We start from the raw sequence: 21,714 nt of genomic DNA on the forward strand, positions 1-21,714 counted from the left end.
TACACATCTCTGACCTTCTGGACTTTACATTCTAGTCGGGGAGACAGCCAGCCAGTAATAGAGATAAGTACTGCATATATTTGATGGTGAATGGTGCTCTGGAGGAAAATGAAGCAAGGGAGGAGGGATAGAAAGCGTAAGGGAGCTGCAGTTTTATACAAGCGACCGGAGGATGTGATATTGAGCAAAGGGCTGAGGGCATGAAGGAGTGAGCCCTGCGGGTCCCTGGGGGAAGAGCATGCCCGGCAGAGGGAACAGCCCGTGCAAAAGCTTGAGACGAAGCATGCCTTGCTGCAGGCTGTGCAAGGCAGCCTTCGGGGCTGCGGTGAGAGTGAAGTGGCGGCGGGAGGAGATGAGGTCCAGAGTGAGTCGGGGGCGGGTACAGATTGGGTCTGGCTGGCACGCCCCTGAAGAGCTTTGCTGTTTGCTCTGCTTGAGATGGGGCTCCAAGGAGGGTTTTGAGCTGGGGACCATTTAGTCTGACTTAGGTGGTCACAGGTTCATCCCGGCTCTGGGGTGGGGAATGGACAGTAGGGGCAGAGTGGAAGCAGGGGGTGGAGTTTGTTCCATTGCTTCCTCCTTTGAAAAAACTGCCTGTAGCGTGGATATGCTCTCATTTACTTAACCAACCTCCAGATGGGCACACTGGTTGTTCCTTGCCATTCCAGACAGTGCTGCAATGAATACCCTTACCCATGTGTCTTGGAGAAATTCTGAGAAGTGGAATTGCAGGACCAAAGGTCATGGGTATTTTTTGAAAGGTTCCCAGTGCCAAATTGCTCTCCCTGTAGGTCTCAGTTTATGGTCCCAGCAGTGCATGAGAGAGAGAGCTCAGGTTAGAGCGTCCGGTCAGATCTTGGGCTTAGCGTGCTAAGTCGCTTCAGGCACATCTGACGCTATGCGACCCGGTGGACTGTAGCCTGCCAGGCTCCTCTGTCCGTGGGATTTCCCAGGCAGGAATACTGGAGTGGGTTGCCATGCCCTCCTCCAGGAGATCTTTCTGACCCAGGGACGGAACGATGTCTCTTACGTCTCCTGCATTGGCAGGCGGGTTCTTTACCACTAGTGCCATGTGGGAAACTTAGGGGAGATGGTAGCTGGAGGTGCAATGCTGCCGCCTCCCTCTTCTGCCCCTCTGCGGTCCAAGGCACCGTGAAGGAGGATGCTGTACAGAGGCCCAGCCAGAGTTCCGATCCCAGCCTGATTGGGCCTGTGGGTGGGGGTGGAGCCTGTACCTTTGGTGGGACAGGGTACCGGTGAGGATGGCCAGGGCTGCAGGTAACAGAGACCCCATCCTAGTCAGGCTTGAGTGAAAACATGTGATGGGAAGTGCAGAAGTAGGGGAGATTTTAGGACCGTTTGATTTAATGCCTTAACCAGGTCGATTAAAGTCTCCATCTCGGGGATGATTTCCAGTACCGAACAAACCACACTCTGTCCTCTGATTCTTTGACACCAAACGATCCAGAATGAATGCAGAATCGCACAGGTTGAGGACCCGCTCCCTCTTGATTGTCCCCTCTCCAAATGCCACTTGCAGTTCCTGGGCCACCCATGCAATACTTATGACCAACATAAATCAGGGATTTCCACGACCTTCTCCCCAGCGCTGTCACTCCCAAGAACAATTTGCAGAACTCAGGAAGGTGCTTTACTTACTATTTGTGGTTTATTATAAAGGCTACAACTCAGAGCCAAACGGAAGAGCAAGGCATGGGCAGAGGGGTGTGGATCCTCCATACCCTCTCCAGCCATTCCACCCTCCCAGCACCTGGCTGTGGTCACCAACCAGGAGGCTCTCTGAATCTTAAGGATTTTTATAGGGGACTTCCCGGGCAGTCCAGTGGTTCGCCTTCCAATGCAGGGGTTGTAGGTTCGATTACTGGTTTCAGGGAGCTAGGATCCCACAGGCCTCATGACCAAAAAACCCAAAACATAAAGCAGAAATAATATTGTAACAAATTCAATGAAGAGTTTAAAAATGGTCCACATAAAAACATCTTTAAAAAAGAGAATTTTTATAGAGTTCGATCTTTACCTCCCTTTACCCTTCTCCCCTATCCCTACATCAGTGAATGGGACTGAAAGTTCTAATTTGAATCTCTTGGTCATTCTGGTGATAAGCCCCATCTTAAGTCCATCAAGGGGCCCCATCTTATGTTACCTCATTAGCATCAACTCAAGTGTGATAGCAAGGGGCTCCTTGTGACTAACAAGACACTCCTAGTGGGAAATGCCAAGGGTTTTAGGAGCTCAGTTCCAGGAACTGGGGACAAAGACCAAATATATTTATTACTATACCACGCCTCTCCACTGCTCTGCTGTGCTATCTTCATCCTAAGGGGGATTCCTGCTGGGGTCTTCTGCAGGACATGCCTGCCATTGCTTTCTCCAGAGGGTAGGACAGTCGTTCCCATGAGGAAGGTGCAGCATCTGAGCAAAATCTGATTTCGTTAGTGGGAGGAGAGGGGGAAGGTAAGCCACCAACAGTAAGAAGCCAGCTCATTAAATAGGTGCCATCCTTCACCAGCTTCTCCACTTGACTCATGAACCTTGACACTGTTTCTTCCAACTCCTTATCAGAGTCTTACCATGAAGGAGTCAACATATTACCTCTAAAAGATTCTTCACGAGGAACCACCTCGGGAGTACATGTTCCACAGCCCCAGACCAGTTGCACCGCTGGTCAGTGAAAACTGATGTGTAGATAAAGGCCTGAAACCAGATCTGTTGTGACTGAGACAGGAGCCTCAGCTGGCTGGACCTCAGTGCCCCCAGCTGCAAGATCAGGCGCTGGATGGGGTTAGAGAGTCTCCCCATGGGAATTCCTTGCCCTGAGAGCCCCTGCAGAGTTTTTTCTTTGTTTTTATTAACATATAGAAAAATAAAAGTGTGACAATGTGTTTTCACAAACTTAGAAAATGGGACCAGTACTCAGATGGGGCCAGTCCTCAGATCTAGAAGTAGGGCGTGACAAGCATCCTAGAACTGCCTTTCCTGGCCCTTTCTAATTGTTTGCAAGGATAACCAGTTACACCTTTAACCACCATAGTTTTGACTATTTTAAATTTTACACAAATCGAGCCACAAAGCATGTACTCTCTGGGGTCACGTTTCTTTTCTAGGCATCATGACTCATCTACTCTATAGCGTGCTGTTGTGGTCCAATTTCATTCCTGCATAGTATTCTATCCACTAAGCTATTTTTTTTAACATAGAGAAGTGTAATGAAAGTCTCATGGCTCTGTGTAATCAGCAGGACAAGTGAATGAACCATGCTTTTGCTTAGAATGATAGCAATGAACCAATGTGTTCACCCTAGTTTTCACATAACCTATAAGAAAAATTAGGAAAAAGAATGAATTATTACAGAGTCCATGCAATATGTTTCATGGACAAAACCTTTCAAATGGGAATCATAGAAATTAAAAGAGGTGCTTTGTGGTAAAAATTATTGGGGCCCTTATTGCTCAATCGGGTGATTGATTGATTGATTCATTCTTTCATCCTATGTGTATCAAGTGGCACATATATGACACTTATATGCCAATCTTTAATCTAGATTCCTCTTTCCTCCCAAATAGTTGGTTGTGTGTGCATGAGCGCTAAGTCGCTTCAGTCGTGTCTGACTCTTTGCGACCCCATGGACTGTAGCCCGCCAGGCTCCTCTGTTCATGGGGTTCTATAGGCAAGAGTACTGGAGTGGGTTGCCATGCCCTCCTCCAGGGGACCTTCCCGACCCAGAGGCTGAACCTGTGTCTCTTAGGTGTCCAGCATTGCAGATGGGCTCTTTACCACCAGCACCGCTGGAAGCCCTAAATAGTTGGTTAGGTCTCAGCATCTAATGACAAGTGGGTAAAGATAGAAGAACGTTGGTTATCCTCTTCTCTGGCAGTTTCTCATCTAAATGAGTACAAAGAGTTCTTTTACAATTTTTTTTAAGTGACGTAAGCAAAAAAGAATGAAAACTCTTTAACATAAGATCCACAACTAACCACTAGTGATATCCCAAAATATATCCTCCCAGACCTCTGTTGCAAATCCATATAGCTAAATACACATTTTATACGCAATTGTTTTGTATCTATCTTTTCGCAACTTTCATTTAAAAAATTGACTTTATTTTTTAGAGTAGTTTTACGTTCACTGGAAAATCGAGCAGAAAGTGGAGAGTTTTCCTATGCTCCCTGCCCCCCACCCCCTTCCCCACTGTGGAGAGCAGCGTCAGTCTTAGGACTAGCCCAGACTCTAAGAGTTGGAAGTGTTTTTGGACCCATCAGTCCTCAGCTATGTGGCTGGTCCAGGGGCCACCCCAGCAGGCATTCAACTGTTGGTTATGCAGTTAAACCCAGAGGCATGTACATTTGTTACAACTGCTGCACCTACACTGACGTCATTATCATCCAGAGTCCACAGTTTACGTTAAGGTTCACTGGTGTTATGCATTCTATGGGTTTGGACAAATGGATAATGACATGTATCCACCATTAGAGTACATCCAGGGTGGTTTCACTGCCTTAAAAATCCTCTGTGCTCTACTTATTCACCCCTCCCACCCTCCAACCCCTGGCAACCACGGATCTTTTTGCTTTCTTCATAGTTTTGCCTTTTCCAGAATGTCATAAGTTGAAATCACACAAGATGTAGCTTTTTCTGATTCGCTTCTTTCACTTCATAACTTTCATTTTTCTTTTAACAGTATATTGAGCATGTGTTTCCATGTCAATAAATATTCTTCTGAAGCGTTGTTAGTTGCTGTCTAATATTTCCTTGTATGTTGTGTATTAACTTCTGTGTTTGAGGTTTGTTTCCTGTTTTGTTTTGTTTTTTTTTTTTCACTACTAAAAATAGTGTTGCAGAGGACAGCCTTGTGGGTAAATCTTTGCACACAGCTTAATTATGTCCTTTAGATAAATTATTAGATTTAAGATTGCTCCTACAAAGGTTTTGCCCATTTCAAGGCTTTTGATATGTATTGCCAAATTGCCCTGCAGAAAGGTTACATCAGTTTCTATTCCAACTGCTAGAGTATGTGGGGTATTTCCCCACATACTTGCCAACTCTGACTGGTATTGAGATTTTTAATCTTTGCCAGTTTAATAAAGGAGATATGATATTTATTTGTTTTAATTTATATTTATTTCAGAGTATTAAAGTTTTGTGGTTTTCTATAAAGTATATTGGCCATTTGTCTTTTTTTTTCTTTCACAACTTTTCCATTTTTTTCCTATTGGAATAATCATCTTTATAGTATAGGTTATTAAAAGTATTTTTCTATTAAGGGTATTGACTGCTTGTAAAGGCCCTCTTTTAATGTCAACAAATGTCACCAACATCACCACCTAATGTGTTGTGGCTAGTTTTTTTATTTTCGTTTAGTTGTTAAGTCACGTCCAACTCTTTGAGACTCCATGGACTGTAGCACACCAGTCTCCTCCGTCCATGGGATTTTCCAGGCAAGAATACTGGAGTGGGTTGCCATTTCCTTCTCCAGGGGATCTTCCTGACCCAGGGATGGAACCCGCGGCTCCGGCCGCATCTTCTGCTTTGCAGGCAGATTCTTTACTGCTGAACCACTGCGGAAGCCCCATACCTAATGTGTGCTATGCTTTTAAAATAATAAATAAAATGGATAAGAAGAATATATATAGAGTACTTATTCGATGCCAGGCACTGTGCTATGTAAAACAGCCCTGTGAGATAGGATCTGATATCTGTCCCATTGGACAGATGGGGAAACAGAGGCAGGAGTGGGTAGTGAATTTTCTCAAGGTTACACAGCTTGTGAATGGCTGTGCTGGTATCAGCTGAGTAACAGAACATGTGGTGGCAGAGCTTCTATGAATCAATAACACTTTTAAATAAATTTACCTTTTGTTCATCACCAAAGTATCCACATATTAATACATTTGCAAATTCATCTTATGTATAAGCGCTAGGTGTATATTTTTTTCTATAGGCAGTGCTTGCTGGACATATGCATCCAACAACTCCATGTAATAATTTCATGCTTTTTCCTGCTTACCCCCCACAGTCTACTGTTAAAAACCATGTCAGACCTTTTATTTTTCAGGAGGAGGAAACTGAGACTCAAGGCCAGGCAGGACCTCGCTCAGGGACCCCTGAAAAGCTTATGGCACAGTCAGGACAGAGACCCACGGCTTGGGACCCAGCCCACGTCACTATGCGACTCGAGTAGCCCCCTTACTGCACGTCCGTTTGTCATCAGAGGAGACAACGCAGGATGCTGCAGGGGCAGGAGGCCTGCCAGACTCTCCTAGCGCCAGCCTCTAGGGTACCCCAGTGGGTACAGACTCCCAGTCCCTCTGGCCACACTTGCTGCCGGGCATTCCAGGACCTTGGCATCCTGCCAAGGGTGAAAACAGAGCTGCAGGCTCCTGAGCTGCATTCTGCCCCCTCCTCTTGGGTCTGCATCTCGTTTCTGGGTTTGCAACATGCCTAATCTCCGCGTGTGCAGACTCCGAGGAGCCAGCTGAGAGGGAGCATTGCCAGCAGCTTGGGAGTCCTCCACGAGGCCTGCCGACCACCCCTCCCCCAGGTCCCTCTCCAGGCAAGCAGAGCCAGAACAATCCGCAGAAACAGTTGCTGGAGCTTCACCTGGCTCCGGCCTTACAATGCCTGCTGACATGGACCCAGTGAAGGACATAGCCTGTGCTTTCCCTATCTTCCCAACTGGAAGTCCATTCAGTCCTGTCATATCCCATCTTCTCCCTCCCTGCCCCCATGGCCTTTGTTACAGACACAGAGGACTGTAATACATGTCAGTCACATAAGTGAGGCTTGATTCTGATTCTCCAGGCAGCTGGACCCCTCCAAGAATGAGGAAAACTTAACTGTGTAGTTAGTAAATAGGTATCAGTAGTGAGTATTATGTAACCTATTGCGTTTCCCTTTTTGCCTTTGCTGCCAGGAGGCTCAGAACTGAATGGAAAACTAGATCACCAACCATCCTACAACAGATTCTGGGTATAACTAGCATCACTCCTTCTCCACGAGGTCTCTGGTTGTTCAGTTGTCCTGTTGAGTATGGGTTTATGTTATAAATCATCACAATTTTTTTAAGAAAAGAATGGGATGAAGGTGGGATATAAATGAAAAATAAGACCTGAAAGGAAATAGTCCATAGACATCTCACTTTGAGATTCAAATGAATGCTTTTCTTATAAGAGGATGGTCTCCCCGGGGCATTTCAGACTTACAGAAGTGTCTGTGGGCCACTTCCCTCCATCTCTGTCTTGGTCTCTCTCTTTCTCTTTCCATCTTTTTTTCTCTGATTTCCTCTCCTCTCCCTCTCCAGCATTCATTCTCTTACTGTTGCCTACTTCTCCCTCCTCTCCTTTCCCCCTTTGTCTCTATAACCTCCCTCCCCTCTCTCCTCCCTCTTCCTGCTCACTCCCTTGCCTCTGGCAGCCAGTTTACTGTTAACATCTCTTATAAACCCTTAGCACTTGGCTCTTTCCAAGGCCTTGACCCCGTCTTTGTCTCATTGATTTCTCTGGGCAATTTTGATTATTTCCATTTTGCCAAGGAAGACACTAAGGCCTACAGCATTGAAGTCACATGCCTGTGGTTGCACAACTTGTGCTTTACACTTATTATCAAATCCAAGCTCCAGGCCTCAGGAATCTAATTCCCTCACATTCTCACTTTCCCTCACTGCCTCTAGATACCAGCCTCGCCCACCTTGTCTCGTAGAGGTCATGAGAAAGTGCCCCAAGAAGAGGGTTCAAAACAATAACCCACCCACCCTGTCACCCCCTTGGGATCTCTTATAGGGTTGAGACTCTCAATGGGGACAGAAGGACATATTAGTGGAGGTGGGGTGAGTTAAGACATGGGTCATTTGTCCATCAATTCCCTTGACAAATATTGAGAATGTGCTACATGGTAGGCAAGGCTGAGACCAGGTGAGGAAAGCAAGTGTAAAATTTAGGGAGGCACTCACTCTCAGGTACCAATCCTGCAAGTGCATGACCCTGAAAATGAGAGCTTCCTTAACATTTAGGCCCTAGTATCTTGCTTGTCTTTCATTTTTTTCTGCCCAGATGTCAGGCACTGTTACGAGTGCTGACCATTAAGTGGTGAGCAAAAAGGCCTGCACTCTTACCTTGGCGAGCTTCTAATCTATTATGGGAAACGGATATTAATCAAACAATCATGTTAAAAAGAGACTGTTCTAAGGATGACAAGGGCCATGAGGAAAGGGACATAGGGCTAGAGAGGGTATTATGGGGGGTGGCAGTGAGGGCTGAAGGATGGTAGGAGTTTTCCAGGTGAAATGCAGATGGAATACAAAGCAAGTTCACAGGCTCCCTGGCAAGGTGGAGCATGGGGGACAGGTGGAGGGTGGTGTACAAGTTGAGGATGGCATACAGGTGTAGCTGGGGGTAGGCAGAGGGGCTAGAACAGGAAAGCTCGATGCAAAATGGTCCCCACCAGTCAGTTCCTAATAGAGTGCTAGAGTTTGCAAATGACTGGCTTAAATCCAATCAAATGGAGAGAATTCAAAGCCACTCCTTCATAACATCACTCATACCCACCTGCCCAACGCGCTTTCTTCAGGTGATGCGCAGAGATGGTGACCAGATCCCTCCAATTTCGTCTCCGTCCATTTAACCCAGAGATGTCTGTGATAGAACCTAATACTTGCTACATTTTCCCGATGAAGAAATGGGAGCACAGAGAAGTTAGAAAACCCACTGTCTTGGCTCGGGCTGTCATAACAAAATGTCATAAACTGGGTGTCTTAAACAGCAAACATTTATTTCCCACGGTTCAGGAGGCTGGGAAGTCCAAGATCTAGGTGCTGGCTCATTTGGTTCCTGGTGAAGGCTCTCTTCTTGGCTTGCAGACAGTTACCTTCCCACTGCCCTTGCCTGATGCAGAGAGGGAGCAGGAGGGAGTCAGAGGAAGAGCACTCTGGTGTCTCTTCCTCTTCTTAAAGGGCACCAACCCTATTAGATTGGGGCCCCATCATTATGGTCGCATTTAAACTTTATCACCTCCTCACAGGCCCTATCTCCAAATACAGGCACAATGAAGAACATTGAGTCCTTAACACCTGCCCAGGGTCCCAGAGCCAGTCACAGAGGTTTGAACACAGGCAGTGGATGCTGGGGGTCCAGACTCCTAAACGCTAGCCTAACTGGCTCAGAATGTGTTGTGTGTGAATGTTGTCCATCCAGTTGAGAAGTGCGCCTCACAGCAGGGGTGTTCAGTTCAGTTCAGTTTAGTTCAGTCGCTCAGTGGTGTCCGACTTTGCAACTCCATGAATCGCAGCACGCCAGGCCTCCCTGTCCATCACCAACTCCCAGAATTTACTCAAACTCATATCCATCGAGTCAGTGATGCCATCCAGCCATCTCATCCTCTGTCGTCCCCTTCTCCTCCCACCCCCAATCCCTCCCAGCATCAGGGTCTTTTCCAATGAGTCAACTCTTCGCATGAGGTGGCCAAAGTATTGTAGTTTCAGCTTCAGCATCAGTCCTTCCAATGAACACCCAGGACTGATCTCCTTTAGGATGGACTGGTTGGATCTCCTTGCAGTCCAAGGGACTCTCAAGAGTCTTCTCCAACACCACAGTTCAAAAGCATCAATTCTTTGGTGCTCAGCTTTCTTTATAGTCCAACTCTCACATCCATACATGACCACTGGAAAAACCATAGCCTTGACTAGACAGACCTTTGTTGGCAAAGTAATATCTCTGCTTTTTAATATGTTGTCTAGGTTGGTCATAACTTTCCTTCCAAGGAGTAAGCGTCTTTTAATTTCATGGCTGCAGTCACCATCTGCAGTGATTTTGGAGCCCCAAAAAATAACTGACACTGTTTCCACTGTTTCCCCATCTATTTCCCATGAAGTGATGGGACCAGATGCCATGATCTTAGTTTTCTGAATGTTGAGCTTTAAGCCAACTTTTTCACTCTCCTCTTTCACTTTCATCAAGAGGCTTTTTAGTTCCTCTACACTTTCTGCCATAAGGGTGGTGTTATCTGCATATCTGAGGTTATTGATATTTCTCCCAGCAATCTTGATTCCAGCTTGTGCTTCTTCCAGCCTAGCGTTTCTCATGATGTACTCTGCATATAAGTTAAATAAGCAGGGTGACAATATACAGCCTTGACGTACTCCTTTTCCTATTTGGAACCAGTCTGGTTGGTCCATGTCCAGTTCTAACTGTTGCTTCCTGACCTGCATACAGGTTTCTCAAGAGGCAGGTCAGGTGGCCTGGTATTCCCATCTCCTTCAGAATTTTCAGGGATCCCTTAAAATTCCATTGGGTCCACCCAATGGGTCCGCCTTGGACCTATAGGCCGAGTCCAGAACCCACCCTGGGTTGGTGATTCCAATGATCCTTCTGGAAGAAGACTGGGCTGAGGGTGTGGCATGGAAGTGAAGTAGTCCAGACAAGACGCTTACCTTTGGGGGTCCTCCTGTTTCCAATTTACTCAGGGGAGGCCCCAGACTCCAGTGAGGACGTCACCAGGAATGGCTTGTGTGACCTTGGGGAGTCAGTTGACAAACTTCCAGCCCCAGGTTCCTGCCTCAGTGACCACCCCACCACCACCCACCCCAACCCCTGCCAGCATCACTGGAGGCTGGGGGCCATTTGGTTGGCCAGCCAAGATCCTGGCGCGAGGCCCTTCGCAGATGCGAGGCCCTTCGCAGATGCAGGTCGCCACCCGAGGCCGTGCAGGTGGGGAAGGGGCGGGCTTGCGGTGCGTGGCTGGCAACTTGAGTGTCGGTGTCGCTCCAGCCGCGCCGTAGGCCCTGCCGAGTGGGCTGCGGAGGCTGGGGGTGGCGGGGTGGGGGGACCCAGGGGGTCCCGCGGCGGGCCACGGGGCCTAGCCTCCCCAGCGCTCTCATCCTCCCCAGACGCCCCGCCCGGCGCCCCTCGGCCCGCGTAGGGGCCGAGCCCCGCGGGAGGGGCTGGAATCCCTCCCGGGCGGGGGGCCCCCCCTCCCGGGCGCCCGCTTCCTCCCGCTCCCCGCGCGTCCCCCTCCCGGCCGCCAGCCAGCTACGTGCCCCCGGGGCCGGCAAGAAGCCACATGCCCCCGCAAGGAATGCCGGGCCCGGCGGGCGGGCGGGGGGCGGGCGCCGGGCAGGGCCGGGCCGGCCCGGGAGCGCCCCGCCGCGAAGGTTGGTGAGAGGCGGCGGAGGGCGAGCCCGCGCCCTTCCCGGTCCCCAGCGCCGCCCCTGCGCCCGGCCGGTGCGCCGCGCAGGCCGGATCGCGGCATCTCACACTTTCCCCGCTGGACCCGCGGCCGGGACGACCCGCGAGCTCCGGGGGCGGGGGTGCCCGGGGGACCGGGGGTGGGGGGGGGAGGCTGGGGCGGGGCGGTTCGGCCGGACCCGGGCCGCCCGCGCCCTCCCCCCCCAACACGTCCCCGCCGGCTCGGAGAAGGCGGCAGGCCGGCACGTCTCCCCACACCCCTCCCCGCTGCCGGCGGCTTTGGGGCCCCGGTGGGGAGCAGGGGGCTGATTAGCAGAGGAGCAGGGGTGTGGCCAGCGGGGCCCCGGGTAGTGAGTCACACACGCTGCTCGCCCAGTCCCGGGGCCGAGCGCGCTCGCAGCCCGAGCTGAGCGCTGCCCTGACCCGAAGAGTGTCCCCGGGCTTGGCATGAGGACCCTGGGGTGCCAAGGGAGGGGCTGAAGCCCAGCGCGGTGGTGGAGGAGGGCGGTAAGCTTCGGGCTAGGGAGACTGCCCTAGAGAGAGCTGGGTGGGGCTTGGAGCCAGGGCCGCCCACGCGGGGACCCCCCGCCCCCCACCAGGCCCCGCCTGTACCTGCTCTGAGCTGGCAAAGCGAGCCCGGCTGCATTCCCTGGCAGCCCTGGGTGAGGGGCTCTGCAGCCAGGCGCTCAGGGCCCATTTCATTTGCCTGCCCGGCTTTGGCCCCCGCTGGACTTGAGCGGATCCCGCCCCTGTTCCCCCCCACCCCCGTTACAAAGTTTTGTGCGGAGGCTCCTATGGGTCCCTCATATCCTTTGCCTCTGGGCTTGGGGTCCAGGCTGTGCTTCGCAGCCCTGCCTCCTGGCCTGAGCGCCTCCCGGCCCCTGACCCCATGGGGCTGGTGGCTCCAGTCGTCCCCAGGACCAGCCCGGGGTAGAAATGGCATTTCCTCTTGGCCCGGCTACAGCTGTTTTTGTTGTCTGTGTTCTTAAGCGCTTCCTCTAGGGATGGCAGGGAGGGTAACCAGACTCCATGGGACCCCCGCTTGCCCTCTCACCACTCACCCCTCTTCCCCTGTCTCTTTGATCCTCTTCCTCTGCCGGTCCCGCCTTCGCCCCCCAGGACAGAATGACTGAGAACATGAAGGAGTGCTTGGCGCAGACCAAGGCGGCGGTGGGGGAGATGGTGACGGTGGTGAAGACGGAGGTCTGCTCACCGCTCCGGGACCAGGAGTATGGCCAGCCCTGGTGAGGCCCCAGTGTGGGGACAGGCGAGGGAGAGGGGGGCATCGCCCGGCTGGGTTGATTGGAGACCCTGGGAAGAGAGCTCACTTTTGCCCTGCTCTGGGCAACTCCTAGGACCAGGGGTGGGCACGGGCTCTAGAAAAACCCAAGCAGTGACCCAAGAAGGCCCGAACCCAGGTCTCAGGACCCCTGTCTTTCTACTGTCTGCTGCATCAGACAAGCAGGCTGGCTGGGGTTCCTCTACCCGCCCCATCCTCGTGGCCTTCTGGCCAAGTTCTCGGCTTCTCTGCCCACCAGCCTCTCACTCTGATGGCTTTGTGCTTTCTCTACTGGCCCCTGTCCTGGCCAGCTCTAGGAGACCAGACCCCTCAGTCATGGAAGTGGAGCCCAGGAAATTGAAGGGAAAACGTGACCTCATCATGCCCAAAAGCTTCCAGCAAGTGGACTTCTGGTGTAAGTGGAGCTTGGGGCTCTTCCTGATCACACCGACCGTCACCCCCACCCCCCACCCCATCTCTGCTTGGGGGATTTGCAGAGGCAACTCTGATGCGAGGCCCTCACCTATTATGTGCAGCAACACAGGTCCAGGCCTCAGTACATCCTCACCCTTAGCCGCTGAGGTGTCTGTCATTTGGTCTCATTCTCCAGGGGAGGACCCTGAGGTTTGGTGAGGGTTAAGGACCTCCTGGCTCAGCTCCCCCGGCTCACAGATGCACACCCATCTGACTCCAGTCATGACCTTTCTTCTGTTTTTTCAGATTTGAAGCAAAGGGGGCTAGTGGCTTCCTTGGCATTGGCAGGTGTGTTCCTTGAGTCGCCAGGGAGGGGAGCGGGGTATCGCTGCTGAAGACTCAGGGGCCTGTGGCTGCTGGGGTGGGGCCAGGGCTGGGACTCGTGAGCCTCGTGCTGTGTGCTTTCCACTGGTCTACACCGTCCTCGGGGTGGGTTTCTCATCGGCCCCTCAGCCTCCATGGGGGGCTCTCCCTGCAACAACTGAAGCTCTCTTTCCTCTTTCCACCCCTCCAGTCTGTGAGTCCTGCCAGGAGTACTTTGTGGATGAGTGCCCGAACCACGGTCCCCCAGTGTTTGTGTCTGACACGCCGGTGCCCGTGGGCATCCCAGACCGGGCCGCCCTCACCATCCCCCAGGGCCTGGAGGTGGTCAAGGAAGCCAGTGGGGAGAATGACGTGCGTTGCATAAATGAGGTCATCCCCAAGGGCCGCATCTTCGGCCCCTATGAGGGGCAGATCTCCACCCAGGACAAATCAGCTGGCTTCTTCTCCTGGCTGGTGAGTGTCTCCTGGGCTGTGCCTCGGTAAAGAGTGCCGGGAATGCAAACAGAAACCAGCAGGGGGCGCCATATGCTGGCCCGGGCTGGCCCCAGAGCTTTTCTGCCATCACTGCTGGGCAAGTGGATGATGGATCTTGCCGGCCCTTTGCCCCTGTGACCCTTGGTGTCTGAGGGCCATTCAGAGGAGCCACCTCTGTCAGCAGTCAGCAGAATCAGTGGTGGGGCGATTTCTCCCTGAATCCTCCTGTGTGTGTCTGGAGGACCACTATATGACATTTACAAAGGCTTTACCCAAGCCCTCCTCTGGAGTGGATGACCTGGGGCTGGGGGTTGTGGGGATGCAGAGCATGACATTCAGCTAAAAAAACAGTAAAGTCCAGAGCTAGAGGTAAAGCCTCCAACAAGACAGGCACAGTCCCTGCCCTCAGGGAGTGGATCGTCTGGTGGGGAGGGTAGGCAGTGAACAAATACATTCACATGTGACAGTTGTGGCTTAAGGGAGAATACAAGCTGCTCTGGGGACACAGGGAGATGGCAGCGTTCACAGTGCTCTGGAATTTGGGGCCTGGAGCCCGAGTTCATTATGTTAGCCTGGTTTGCTAGTTACTATCTAATGTGACCTTGGACCAGTCATTGAAGCTCTCTGTGACAGGATAATCATAGCTGATGGTGAAGATGAAATGCGTCGATGCTGCAAAGTTCTTAGAATTGTGCTCGCCTCTAGCAAGCATGCAGTGAATATCAGCTATTGCTGTTATTGTTCTTGGCCTACTTGAGGGGTTTGGGCAAAATTTCCTCTGGTCTGAGACTCAAAGAATGAGTAGCAGTTAGTCAAAGGGGGATGAAAAATTGCTCCCTGTAGACAGAAGAGCTGAGAGAGAGGGACCCCAAGAAGTCTGGTAGGACAGCAGCAGTGAGCCTGAGAGGCAGAGAGGCGAGAATAGGCCGGGGAGGGAGATGGGGACCAGATATGCTGTGTTTCATAGGCCATGAAAGTGCATCCTTCATCCTGCGGGCCAGGTAAGCCATCTGAACATTTCAGACAGAAGTGTGACCTGGAAGGTTGCAGAATGGAGAAGTGGGATTCTGGGTAAAAGGCTGGAGTAGAGATTCACATAAGGAAAGATAGCAGCTTAAACTCAGGTGCTAGAGGTGGAGACGTTTGAGAGAAATTTAAAGGGGAGAATTCCTAAGATTTGTTGATGGACAGGATGTGAAGATGAAGAAGAGGGACTTTCAGATTTGAAAAGGAAGGCTGATCAAAGGTGAATTTCAGGCATCAAACTTGGACAGAGATAGGGGGGACATGGGACAAGTAGGAAAATCATTCCTTAACCATTTATGAGAGTCTCCTTTGTTCCAAATACTGGGCTGACTCTGGGGACACAATGGTGGACCAGATCAGACATCAGTGCTGCCTTCATAGAGTTTACTGTGGGAAGATGGAATGAATTAAAGAATAAGATAAGTAAATGTAAAATGATGACTCTGAAAAGTAATGAAGAGACGGGGAGGCTAGGAGAAAAGTGATCAACAAAGGGATTAGATGTGGCCAGAAGTCAGGAAAGGCTTCCTTATAGCTGATCTGTGATTGAAGGAAGAGAATTCCTACCAGGTGATGATTGTGAGGACTGTCAAGATGGAGGGAGCAGCATGAGCAATGGTCCTGTGGCAGGAGAGAGCATGGTACGTTTGCTCACTGTGCTTGGAGTGCAGGAAACCCAGGGATCTGGAAGAGACAGACATGGTCATATAGATCCCAGCAGGCCAAATTGGGACTTTTGTTCTCTATTTTAAGAACAATGAGGAACTTTCATTTATGTTTTAAAAAGGTGAGTTTGACTGCAGGCTGGAGAACCGATGGGGTAGAGGTCAAGACCTGGTCATTCTTGTCCAGGTCAAGAATGGACATATAGGGGACTTCTGTGGTGGTCCAATGGTTAAGATTCTGCCTTCCAATGCAGGGGGCTTGAGTTCAATCCCTGGGTCAGGGAATTAAGATCCAACATATTGAGCAGTGTGGCCAAAAAATAAATAAATGTAAGAATGAGCGTCTGCACCCCAGTCAGAGGGCTGTGGTCATTCTCTAAGTCGGCGATGGTGGAGGCTTGGGCTTGGGTGGGGCAGAGACATAGAGACAAATGAACTGCTTTGTGATTATTTCAAAGGTAAGGGAGATTTCTGTTCTTCTGTTCTTCTGCCTCCAGGTCAGGAATGGTGTCTTTCAGTGAGAAATGGGGACCGCCAAAAGGAGACTGGGTTGAGGGGAAGATCCTGATTTTGGTTTTGGGGCTTGTTGACCTTGGAGTGATGTCACGATATCCAAGTGGTGATATTGGTGATATCAACTAGGAAGTTAGATTATGGGTTGGGATCTTGGAAAGGAGGTCTGTAAGTGTCACTTCATGAGTCACCTGTGCCTACACGGTCAGTGGGGCCAGAGGGCTGGAGGGCAGCACCCAGGGAGAATGGGCTGAGTGGGAGGTGGAGAAGCCTACGGACTAAGCTTTGAGGAACTTCACCAGTGAACGGTCCAGAAGGGGAGCTTGATCCTGCATGGGAGACACAGCAAGAGCCGCCTGAGAGGTTGGATGGCTGGAATATCCAACAGTGTCCACCTGGGCTGAGAAGCCAAGTGAGAAGAGGGCTCAAAAGTACCCACTGGACTTAGTGCTGGGGAAGTCACTGGTGATTTTAGCAAGAGCTGATACCATAAGACCATGGCTGCCAACCTGGGGCAATTTATACCTCCTGCCCCCTTTCTGGGATAATTGGAAATGTTTGGAGACATTTTTTGGCCATCACAACTTGGGATCTAGAAGGAAGAGGCCAGTGAAAGTGAAAGTTACTCAGTCGTGTCCGACTCTCTGCAACCCCATGGACTGTAGCCCACCGGGCTTCTCTGGTCATGGGATTCTCCAGGCAAGAATACTGGAGTGGATTGCCATTTCCTTCTCCAAGGGATTTTCCCAACTCAGGGATCTAACCTGGGTCTCCTGCATTGCAGGCAGATTCTTTACTGTCTGAGCTACCAGGGAAGCCAGGGTTGCTGCTAAACCTTTGATAATACACAGGGCAGCCTCCTACAACAAAGAGTGGTGTGGCCTCAGTTGTCAATAGATCAGGGTTGAGAAATCCTGAAGAGTAATGAAATAAGAACCTCATTAGAATGGAGGTGATTGGTTTAGTCACCTTTCAGAAGTTTGATGAGAAGTAAGAAGTGGAGGAGAGACATAGGAAGGGTGATGGCTATGGGAATACTGGGGTTAAGGAGGTTTTTGTATTTTTTTAAATGGGGTGACCTTTATTCAGACAAATGCATCTGAGTTGGCTTCTAAGTCTCAGACACAGGTTAACTTTACTTAGGTTTCCTTGATTGTATTTTAAGTTAATTAATTTATTTTTGACTGTGTTGGGTCTTCACTCGTGCATGTGGGCTTTCTCTAGTTGTGGCGAGCGAGGGCTATTCTCTAGTTGTGATGTGCAGGCTTCTCTTTGGGGTTGACTCGTGGAACACAGGCTCTAGGTGCATTGGCTTCAATAGCTGTGGCACACGGGCTTAGTTGCTAATGGCATGTGGGATCTTCCTGGGCCAGGGATCGAACCCATGTTCCCGGCATTGGTAGATGGATTCTTATCCATTGGATCACCATGGAAGTTCCTAAGGGAGTTTGTTAATGAGACTTTTAACTTCCTTAAAAAACCCAATGGAGGAAGTCCTGCTGAATATAAAGTAGAGATAGGCATAATAGGTAAGCTTTAATGTTACCTGAGAAGGTTCACATGGAGACATTTGATGTGGAAAAGAGGTAGGTCAATGTTTTTTTCTGTCCCTGGAGGACTGTCTTAGAGCTTTGGAGCTGATGAAGGGAGTTAACTATAGTTGATCAAATGATGATTCTCCAAAGATGGCCAGGTCCCTCCCTGGAACCCGTGGTTGTGTTATCTTATATGGTAAAAGGGACTGAACATGTGATCAAGTTAAGGATTTTGAGATGGAGAAATTATCTTGGGTTACATGGGTGGTACCAGTGCAGTTGCAAGCATCTTTATAAGAGGAGGGCAGGAGAGGCAGAGTCAGAAAGAAAACACTGGAAGATGCTGTCCTGCTGGCCACGAAGCTAGGGAAGGAGCCAGGAGCCAAGGCATGCAGGCACCTCCAGAAACTAGGAAAGACTCGGAAACGATTCTTCCCTCATGCCTTTTGAAAAACACTCAGCCCTGCCAACACCTGATTTTAGGATTCCTTACTTCCAGAAAAGCAAGACAATACACTTGTGTTGTTTTAAGCCATTGTATTTGTGGCCATTTGTTATAGCAGTAGTGGGACTCTAATCCAGTGAACTTACGTGTTTTGGAGGGGATGGCTGCTAAAGTGTGTGAAGAGGTGGGGAGAGGTAGCCTGAGACAGAGGAGAAGGTGAGTTCAGGCTGGGGTGGGGAGAGCTGGAGGTGCCCACGAGATGCTCAGGTGGAACTGTCCCAAGGCACATGGGTGTGTGTGGGTCTGCAGCCAAGGGGGGAAAGCCAAGCATATAAACTTATGCAGCCGAAGCCCTGGGAAGGGATGGGCAGAGGGATCAGTGCTGCAGAGGGCGAGAAGCTTGAGGCTTGAGAGCCCGTTGGCTCGGGGGGCGCACAGGTCCTGGTGTCCTTGGCAGGGACAGTTGCATGGGTGGAAGCCACATTGCTGTGGATTGAGGTGTGAGTGGAAGGTGAGGAGGGGAAGCCCCCAAGGATGATAGGCTCTTTTGCAAAGTCTAGCTGCTAATTGAGCAATTATTATATGCCTGGTGTTTACCACATTCTTCCTCAAAATAGTCCCGCAGGTGGAGGTGGCTGTCCTTCTTGATGAGGGTACTGGGACTGAAGAGGTTCAGTAAGCGACCCCCCAACTCCTGTCGGTAGTACCTGGCAGACCTTGGGTTCCTTCAAAGATAGCCTCCTTCTGTGATGCCTGGGGCTTTAAGGAGTTTTAAGAGTTTTAAGGAGATGGGCTTTAAGGAGTTCCTTCGTGGGAAGACATGTGGTTATGTAATTAAATTCAATTTAGCCTCATAGAGCAACTCCCATGTACTGGGTCCTTCACAGGAAGTTCTAGAGGTAATAGAAATGCACGACGTTTGCTCTCTGTTCTTACGGAGTCTGTGGTCCAGCGACAGGGAGCAGGGGCCAAGGTAGACGAGAGGGGAGGAGGCCTGTTCCCGACCCAGAGTGTTGCTGATGGTCCTGGTGCTGCGGCACACAGGAGGGGCAGGGAGAAGAGGAGCTGGTTTTGGCTGGCAAATTGGGGGTGGGTTTTGAAGGATGGGTAGGAGTTCAGTAGAGGAGGCCGATGCCTTCTCAGCCTGTGGAAAAGTCTCAGGGGAGAAAATCTCATACCCAGAGAAGGGATAGGGGGATCCCTTTCTTTCCCACCAAAGTCTACTCCTGGGATAGCCCAGCCAGGCAAGCTTGGAATCTCTAAAGCAGACATCTTCCCCAGGTTCATGGCCAGGCTTGGGTCTGGGGTCTGGAGAAAAGGGAGAATAGGAAGATCTGGAGTTTGCAGCCTGGTCCTAGCTCTACCTGTCAAGGGTGGGCATGGCCTGCAGTTAAGGGGCGTGGCCAGAGGCAGCTATGTTGCTCCCTTGGAGATTCCTTCCAAGGGCCTCTGAGCTGTGCCAGGGGCGTGGGTGTAGGGATGGTGTGGCTGGAGGTCACTGTACCACACTGAGACTTTGACTTTTGTGATGCAGGGACATGAGAGGTGTTGAAGGCCTGGAGAGAACAGAAGTACAAAATGGCTTGAACAGTGCCTCTGTGTGTGTCTGTGTGTCTGTGTGTGTGTGTGTGTATGCGCACGTGCGTGTTCTCAACTGGGGCCCAGCTGGGGCAAAGCAGGAATGAGGAACAGCTTGCTCAAATGATGGGTTGGCTGAATGGTGCGAGAAAAGGACAAATGGCCTGAACCACGGCCCCAATTTTGGACCAGGATCTAGAAGCCCCACTTCCTGAATAAACTGCATTCATGTGTCAGATCCTGTCCCAAAGCCATACTTGATCTTGCCTGTTCTTGACCTTCTGCCTGCCTTCCAAAGCCCTGGCCTCCATCCAACAGAACTCATTTCCTTCCATAACTCAGTATGTAGAGTCTCAGTGGAAGCAATGGTGGTGCTCTCAGATAAGCGTAGCCGTTTATGTTTATTGAACACGTACTACGTATCTGGCTCTCTGCTCGACACTTCACAGCATGATCCTATTTGATCCCAGCGATGCCCCTGTGAAGCAGGTGTTAGTCTATCCATTACTCTGCTGAGAAATCTGAGGCCTGGAGAGGAGGAGTCATTCCGCACACAGCTGAGATTTGAACCTGAGCAGTCTGACTCTAGAGCCCACTCTCTCATTCAGCCTCCTGGTCCTTTCCACCTCCCTTACTTGTTTGCCCTACTCCTGCCTGCTGGCCGCGGTTGACTTTCTTCCACTCATCCTTCTGGCCCAGTACAAGGTTCCTCTCCTTCTCCCCTCAGCGTGGAGGCAAGCTGGTCGCATTGCCTACAATGTGATGCAGGGATGGGGCCCAGACTGAGATGAACCAAATGGCCATCTCGACTTTCTATCTCTCCTTCAAGGCCTGACCTCCTCGGAAGGAGTTTTATTTGTTACTTTTCGGCCGCACTGGGTCTTCGTTGCTGCCTTCAGGCTTTCCCTGGTTGCTGGGAGCAGGCACTTTGCGGCAGTGTGCGGGCCTCATTGTGGTGGCGTCTCTTGTTGTGTAGCCCCGACTCGAGGTGCCCAGGCTTCAGCAGTTGCAGCACGCGGGCTCAGTAGTCTTGGCGTGTGGGCTCCTAGGGTGCGTGGGCTTCAGTAGTTGCAGAACACAGGCTCAGCAGTTGTGGCTCGTGGGCGCCAGAGCCGGGATTCGGTAGCTGTGGCACATGGGCCCAGGTGCTCTGCAGTATGCGGGAGCCTCCCGGACCAGGGATCAAACCTATGTCCTCTGCACCGTGGGTGGGCTCCCATCCACCGCGCCACTGGGAAGTCCCTCGGAAGGAGTTTTGCATTCACTTCTGGGTGTTTAGAAGAGAAATGCCCCTTTCTCTACTTTCTCATCTCCCTGGAAATTACAGACTCCATAAATCACTGCCAGGCTTGCCAGGCTGCCCTCAGACACTACACAGGCCGGAGACGATGCTTCCAGGCGTGAGGTGCCTGGGGAGTACCAGGCAGCCATGTGGTTTGGGAAAGAGGCAGAAGAAAGAGGAGTCCAGCACAGGGTTTCTATTTAAATGTTTCACTGAGGCCCAGTCTGGTTCCAGAAGGGATTTAGGGCAGCCTAGCAGGATGTATAAAATATAGCATGATAGCATATTAAAACTGGGAGAGACAGAAGAAAGAAAAACAAGGGTGGAGATCCTAAATGGAGCCAGGAATGAGGCTAAATATGCATACCATAATAACCTGTGTATGCACTTTTAGCTATAGAGGCTCCGAATTTGGCGGCCGCTGGGAAGAGGCAAGCTGACTTGGCTACCAGTGCTTTCTGGCCATAGCGGGAGAAGTCCCAGGTAGCTCCCGAGGAGGTCTGCTTCTCTGGGTGGATCCTGGGTGGGAGACTTCCCAGGGCTCCTTTTAAAGAGGACGCCGTGTGGTGGGATCGCTCCCCGGCTATCAGCTAGTCTCTCCGCCTGCCAGACTCCTACTGTTCTGGGGAGAAGCAGGGGTTTCAGGGTTTTCCATTTTGGCTTCCATCATAAAGTGGAGATTTATTTTAAAACTTAAGATTGGGTGTGCGAAGGCTTGTGACACGCCCTCCAGAACAGAGTCTGAAAACCCCGGGGTTGATGGGAGAGATGAAGTGTGAGCAGATGGTTGCAACAGTGCAAGATGCCAGGGGAGGCAGGCAGGTCTGACCGGGCTTGGGGGTGGGCAGGGCTCAGAGAAGGGAAGAGAAGAGTAACGGGCTGGTCCAGGAAGGGAAGAAGGCACATTGGAAGCAGGTCTGGCTT

The 21,714-nt window shown here is 51.0% G+C and overlaps 1 protein-coding gene across 4 annotated transcripts in view; it reads left to right on the forward strand.

Annotated features, from left to right (window-relative positions):
- Positions 1-21,714, forward strand: part of PRDM11 (PR/SET domain 11) — a 94,865-nt gene that overhangs the window by 24,863 nt on the left and 48,288 nt on the right. For all 4 annotated transcript variants that reach the window (XM_061152273.1, XM_061152275.1, XM_061152277.1 and 1 more), the window contains exons 2-4: positions 12,315-12,439; positions 12,786-12,889; positions 13,463-13,725. In XM_061152273.1, coding sequence (XP_061008256.1) covers positions 12,315-12,439; positions 12,786-12,889; positions 13,463-13,725 — 492 coding nt within the window. The remainder of the gene's footprint in view (positions 1-12,314; positions 12,440-12,785; positions 12,890-13,462; positions 13,726-21,714) is intronic.

The sequence above is a fragment of the Dama dama genome, chromosome 1, assembly GCF_033118175.1.
Source record: "Dama dama isolate Ldn47 chromosome 1, ASM3311817v1, whole genome shotgun sequence".
NCBI lineage: Eukaryota > Metazoa > Chordata > Mammalia > Artiodactyla > Cervidae > Dama > Dama dama.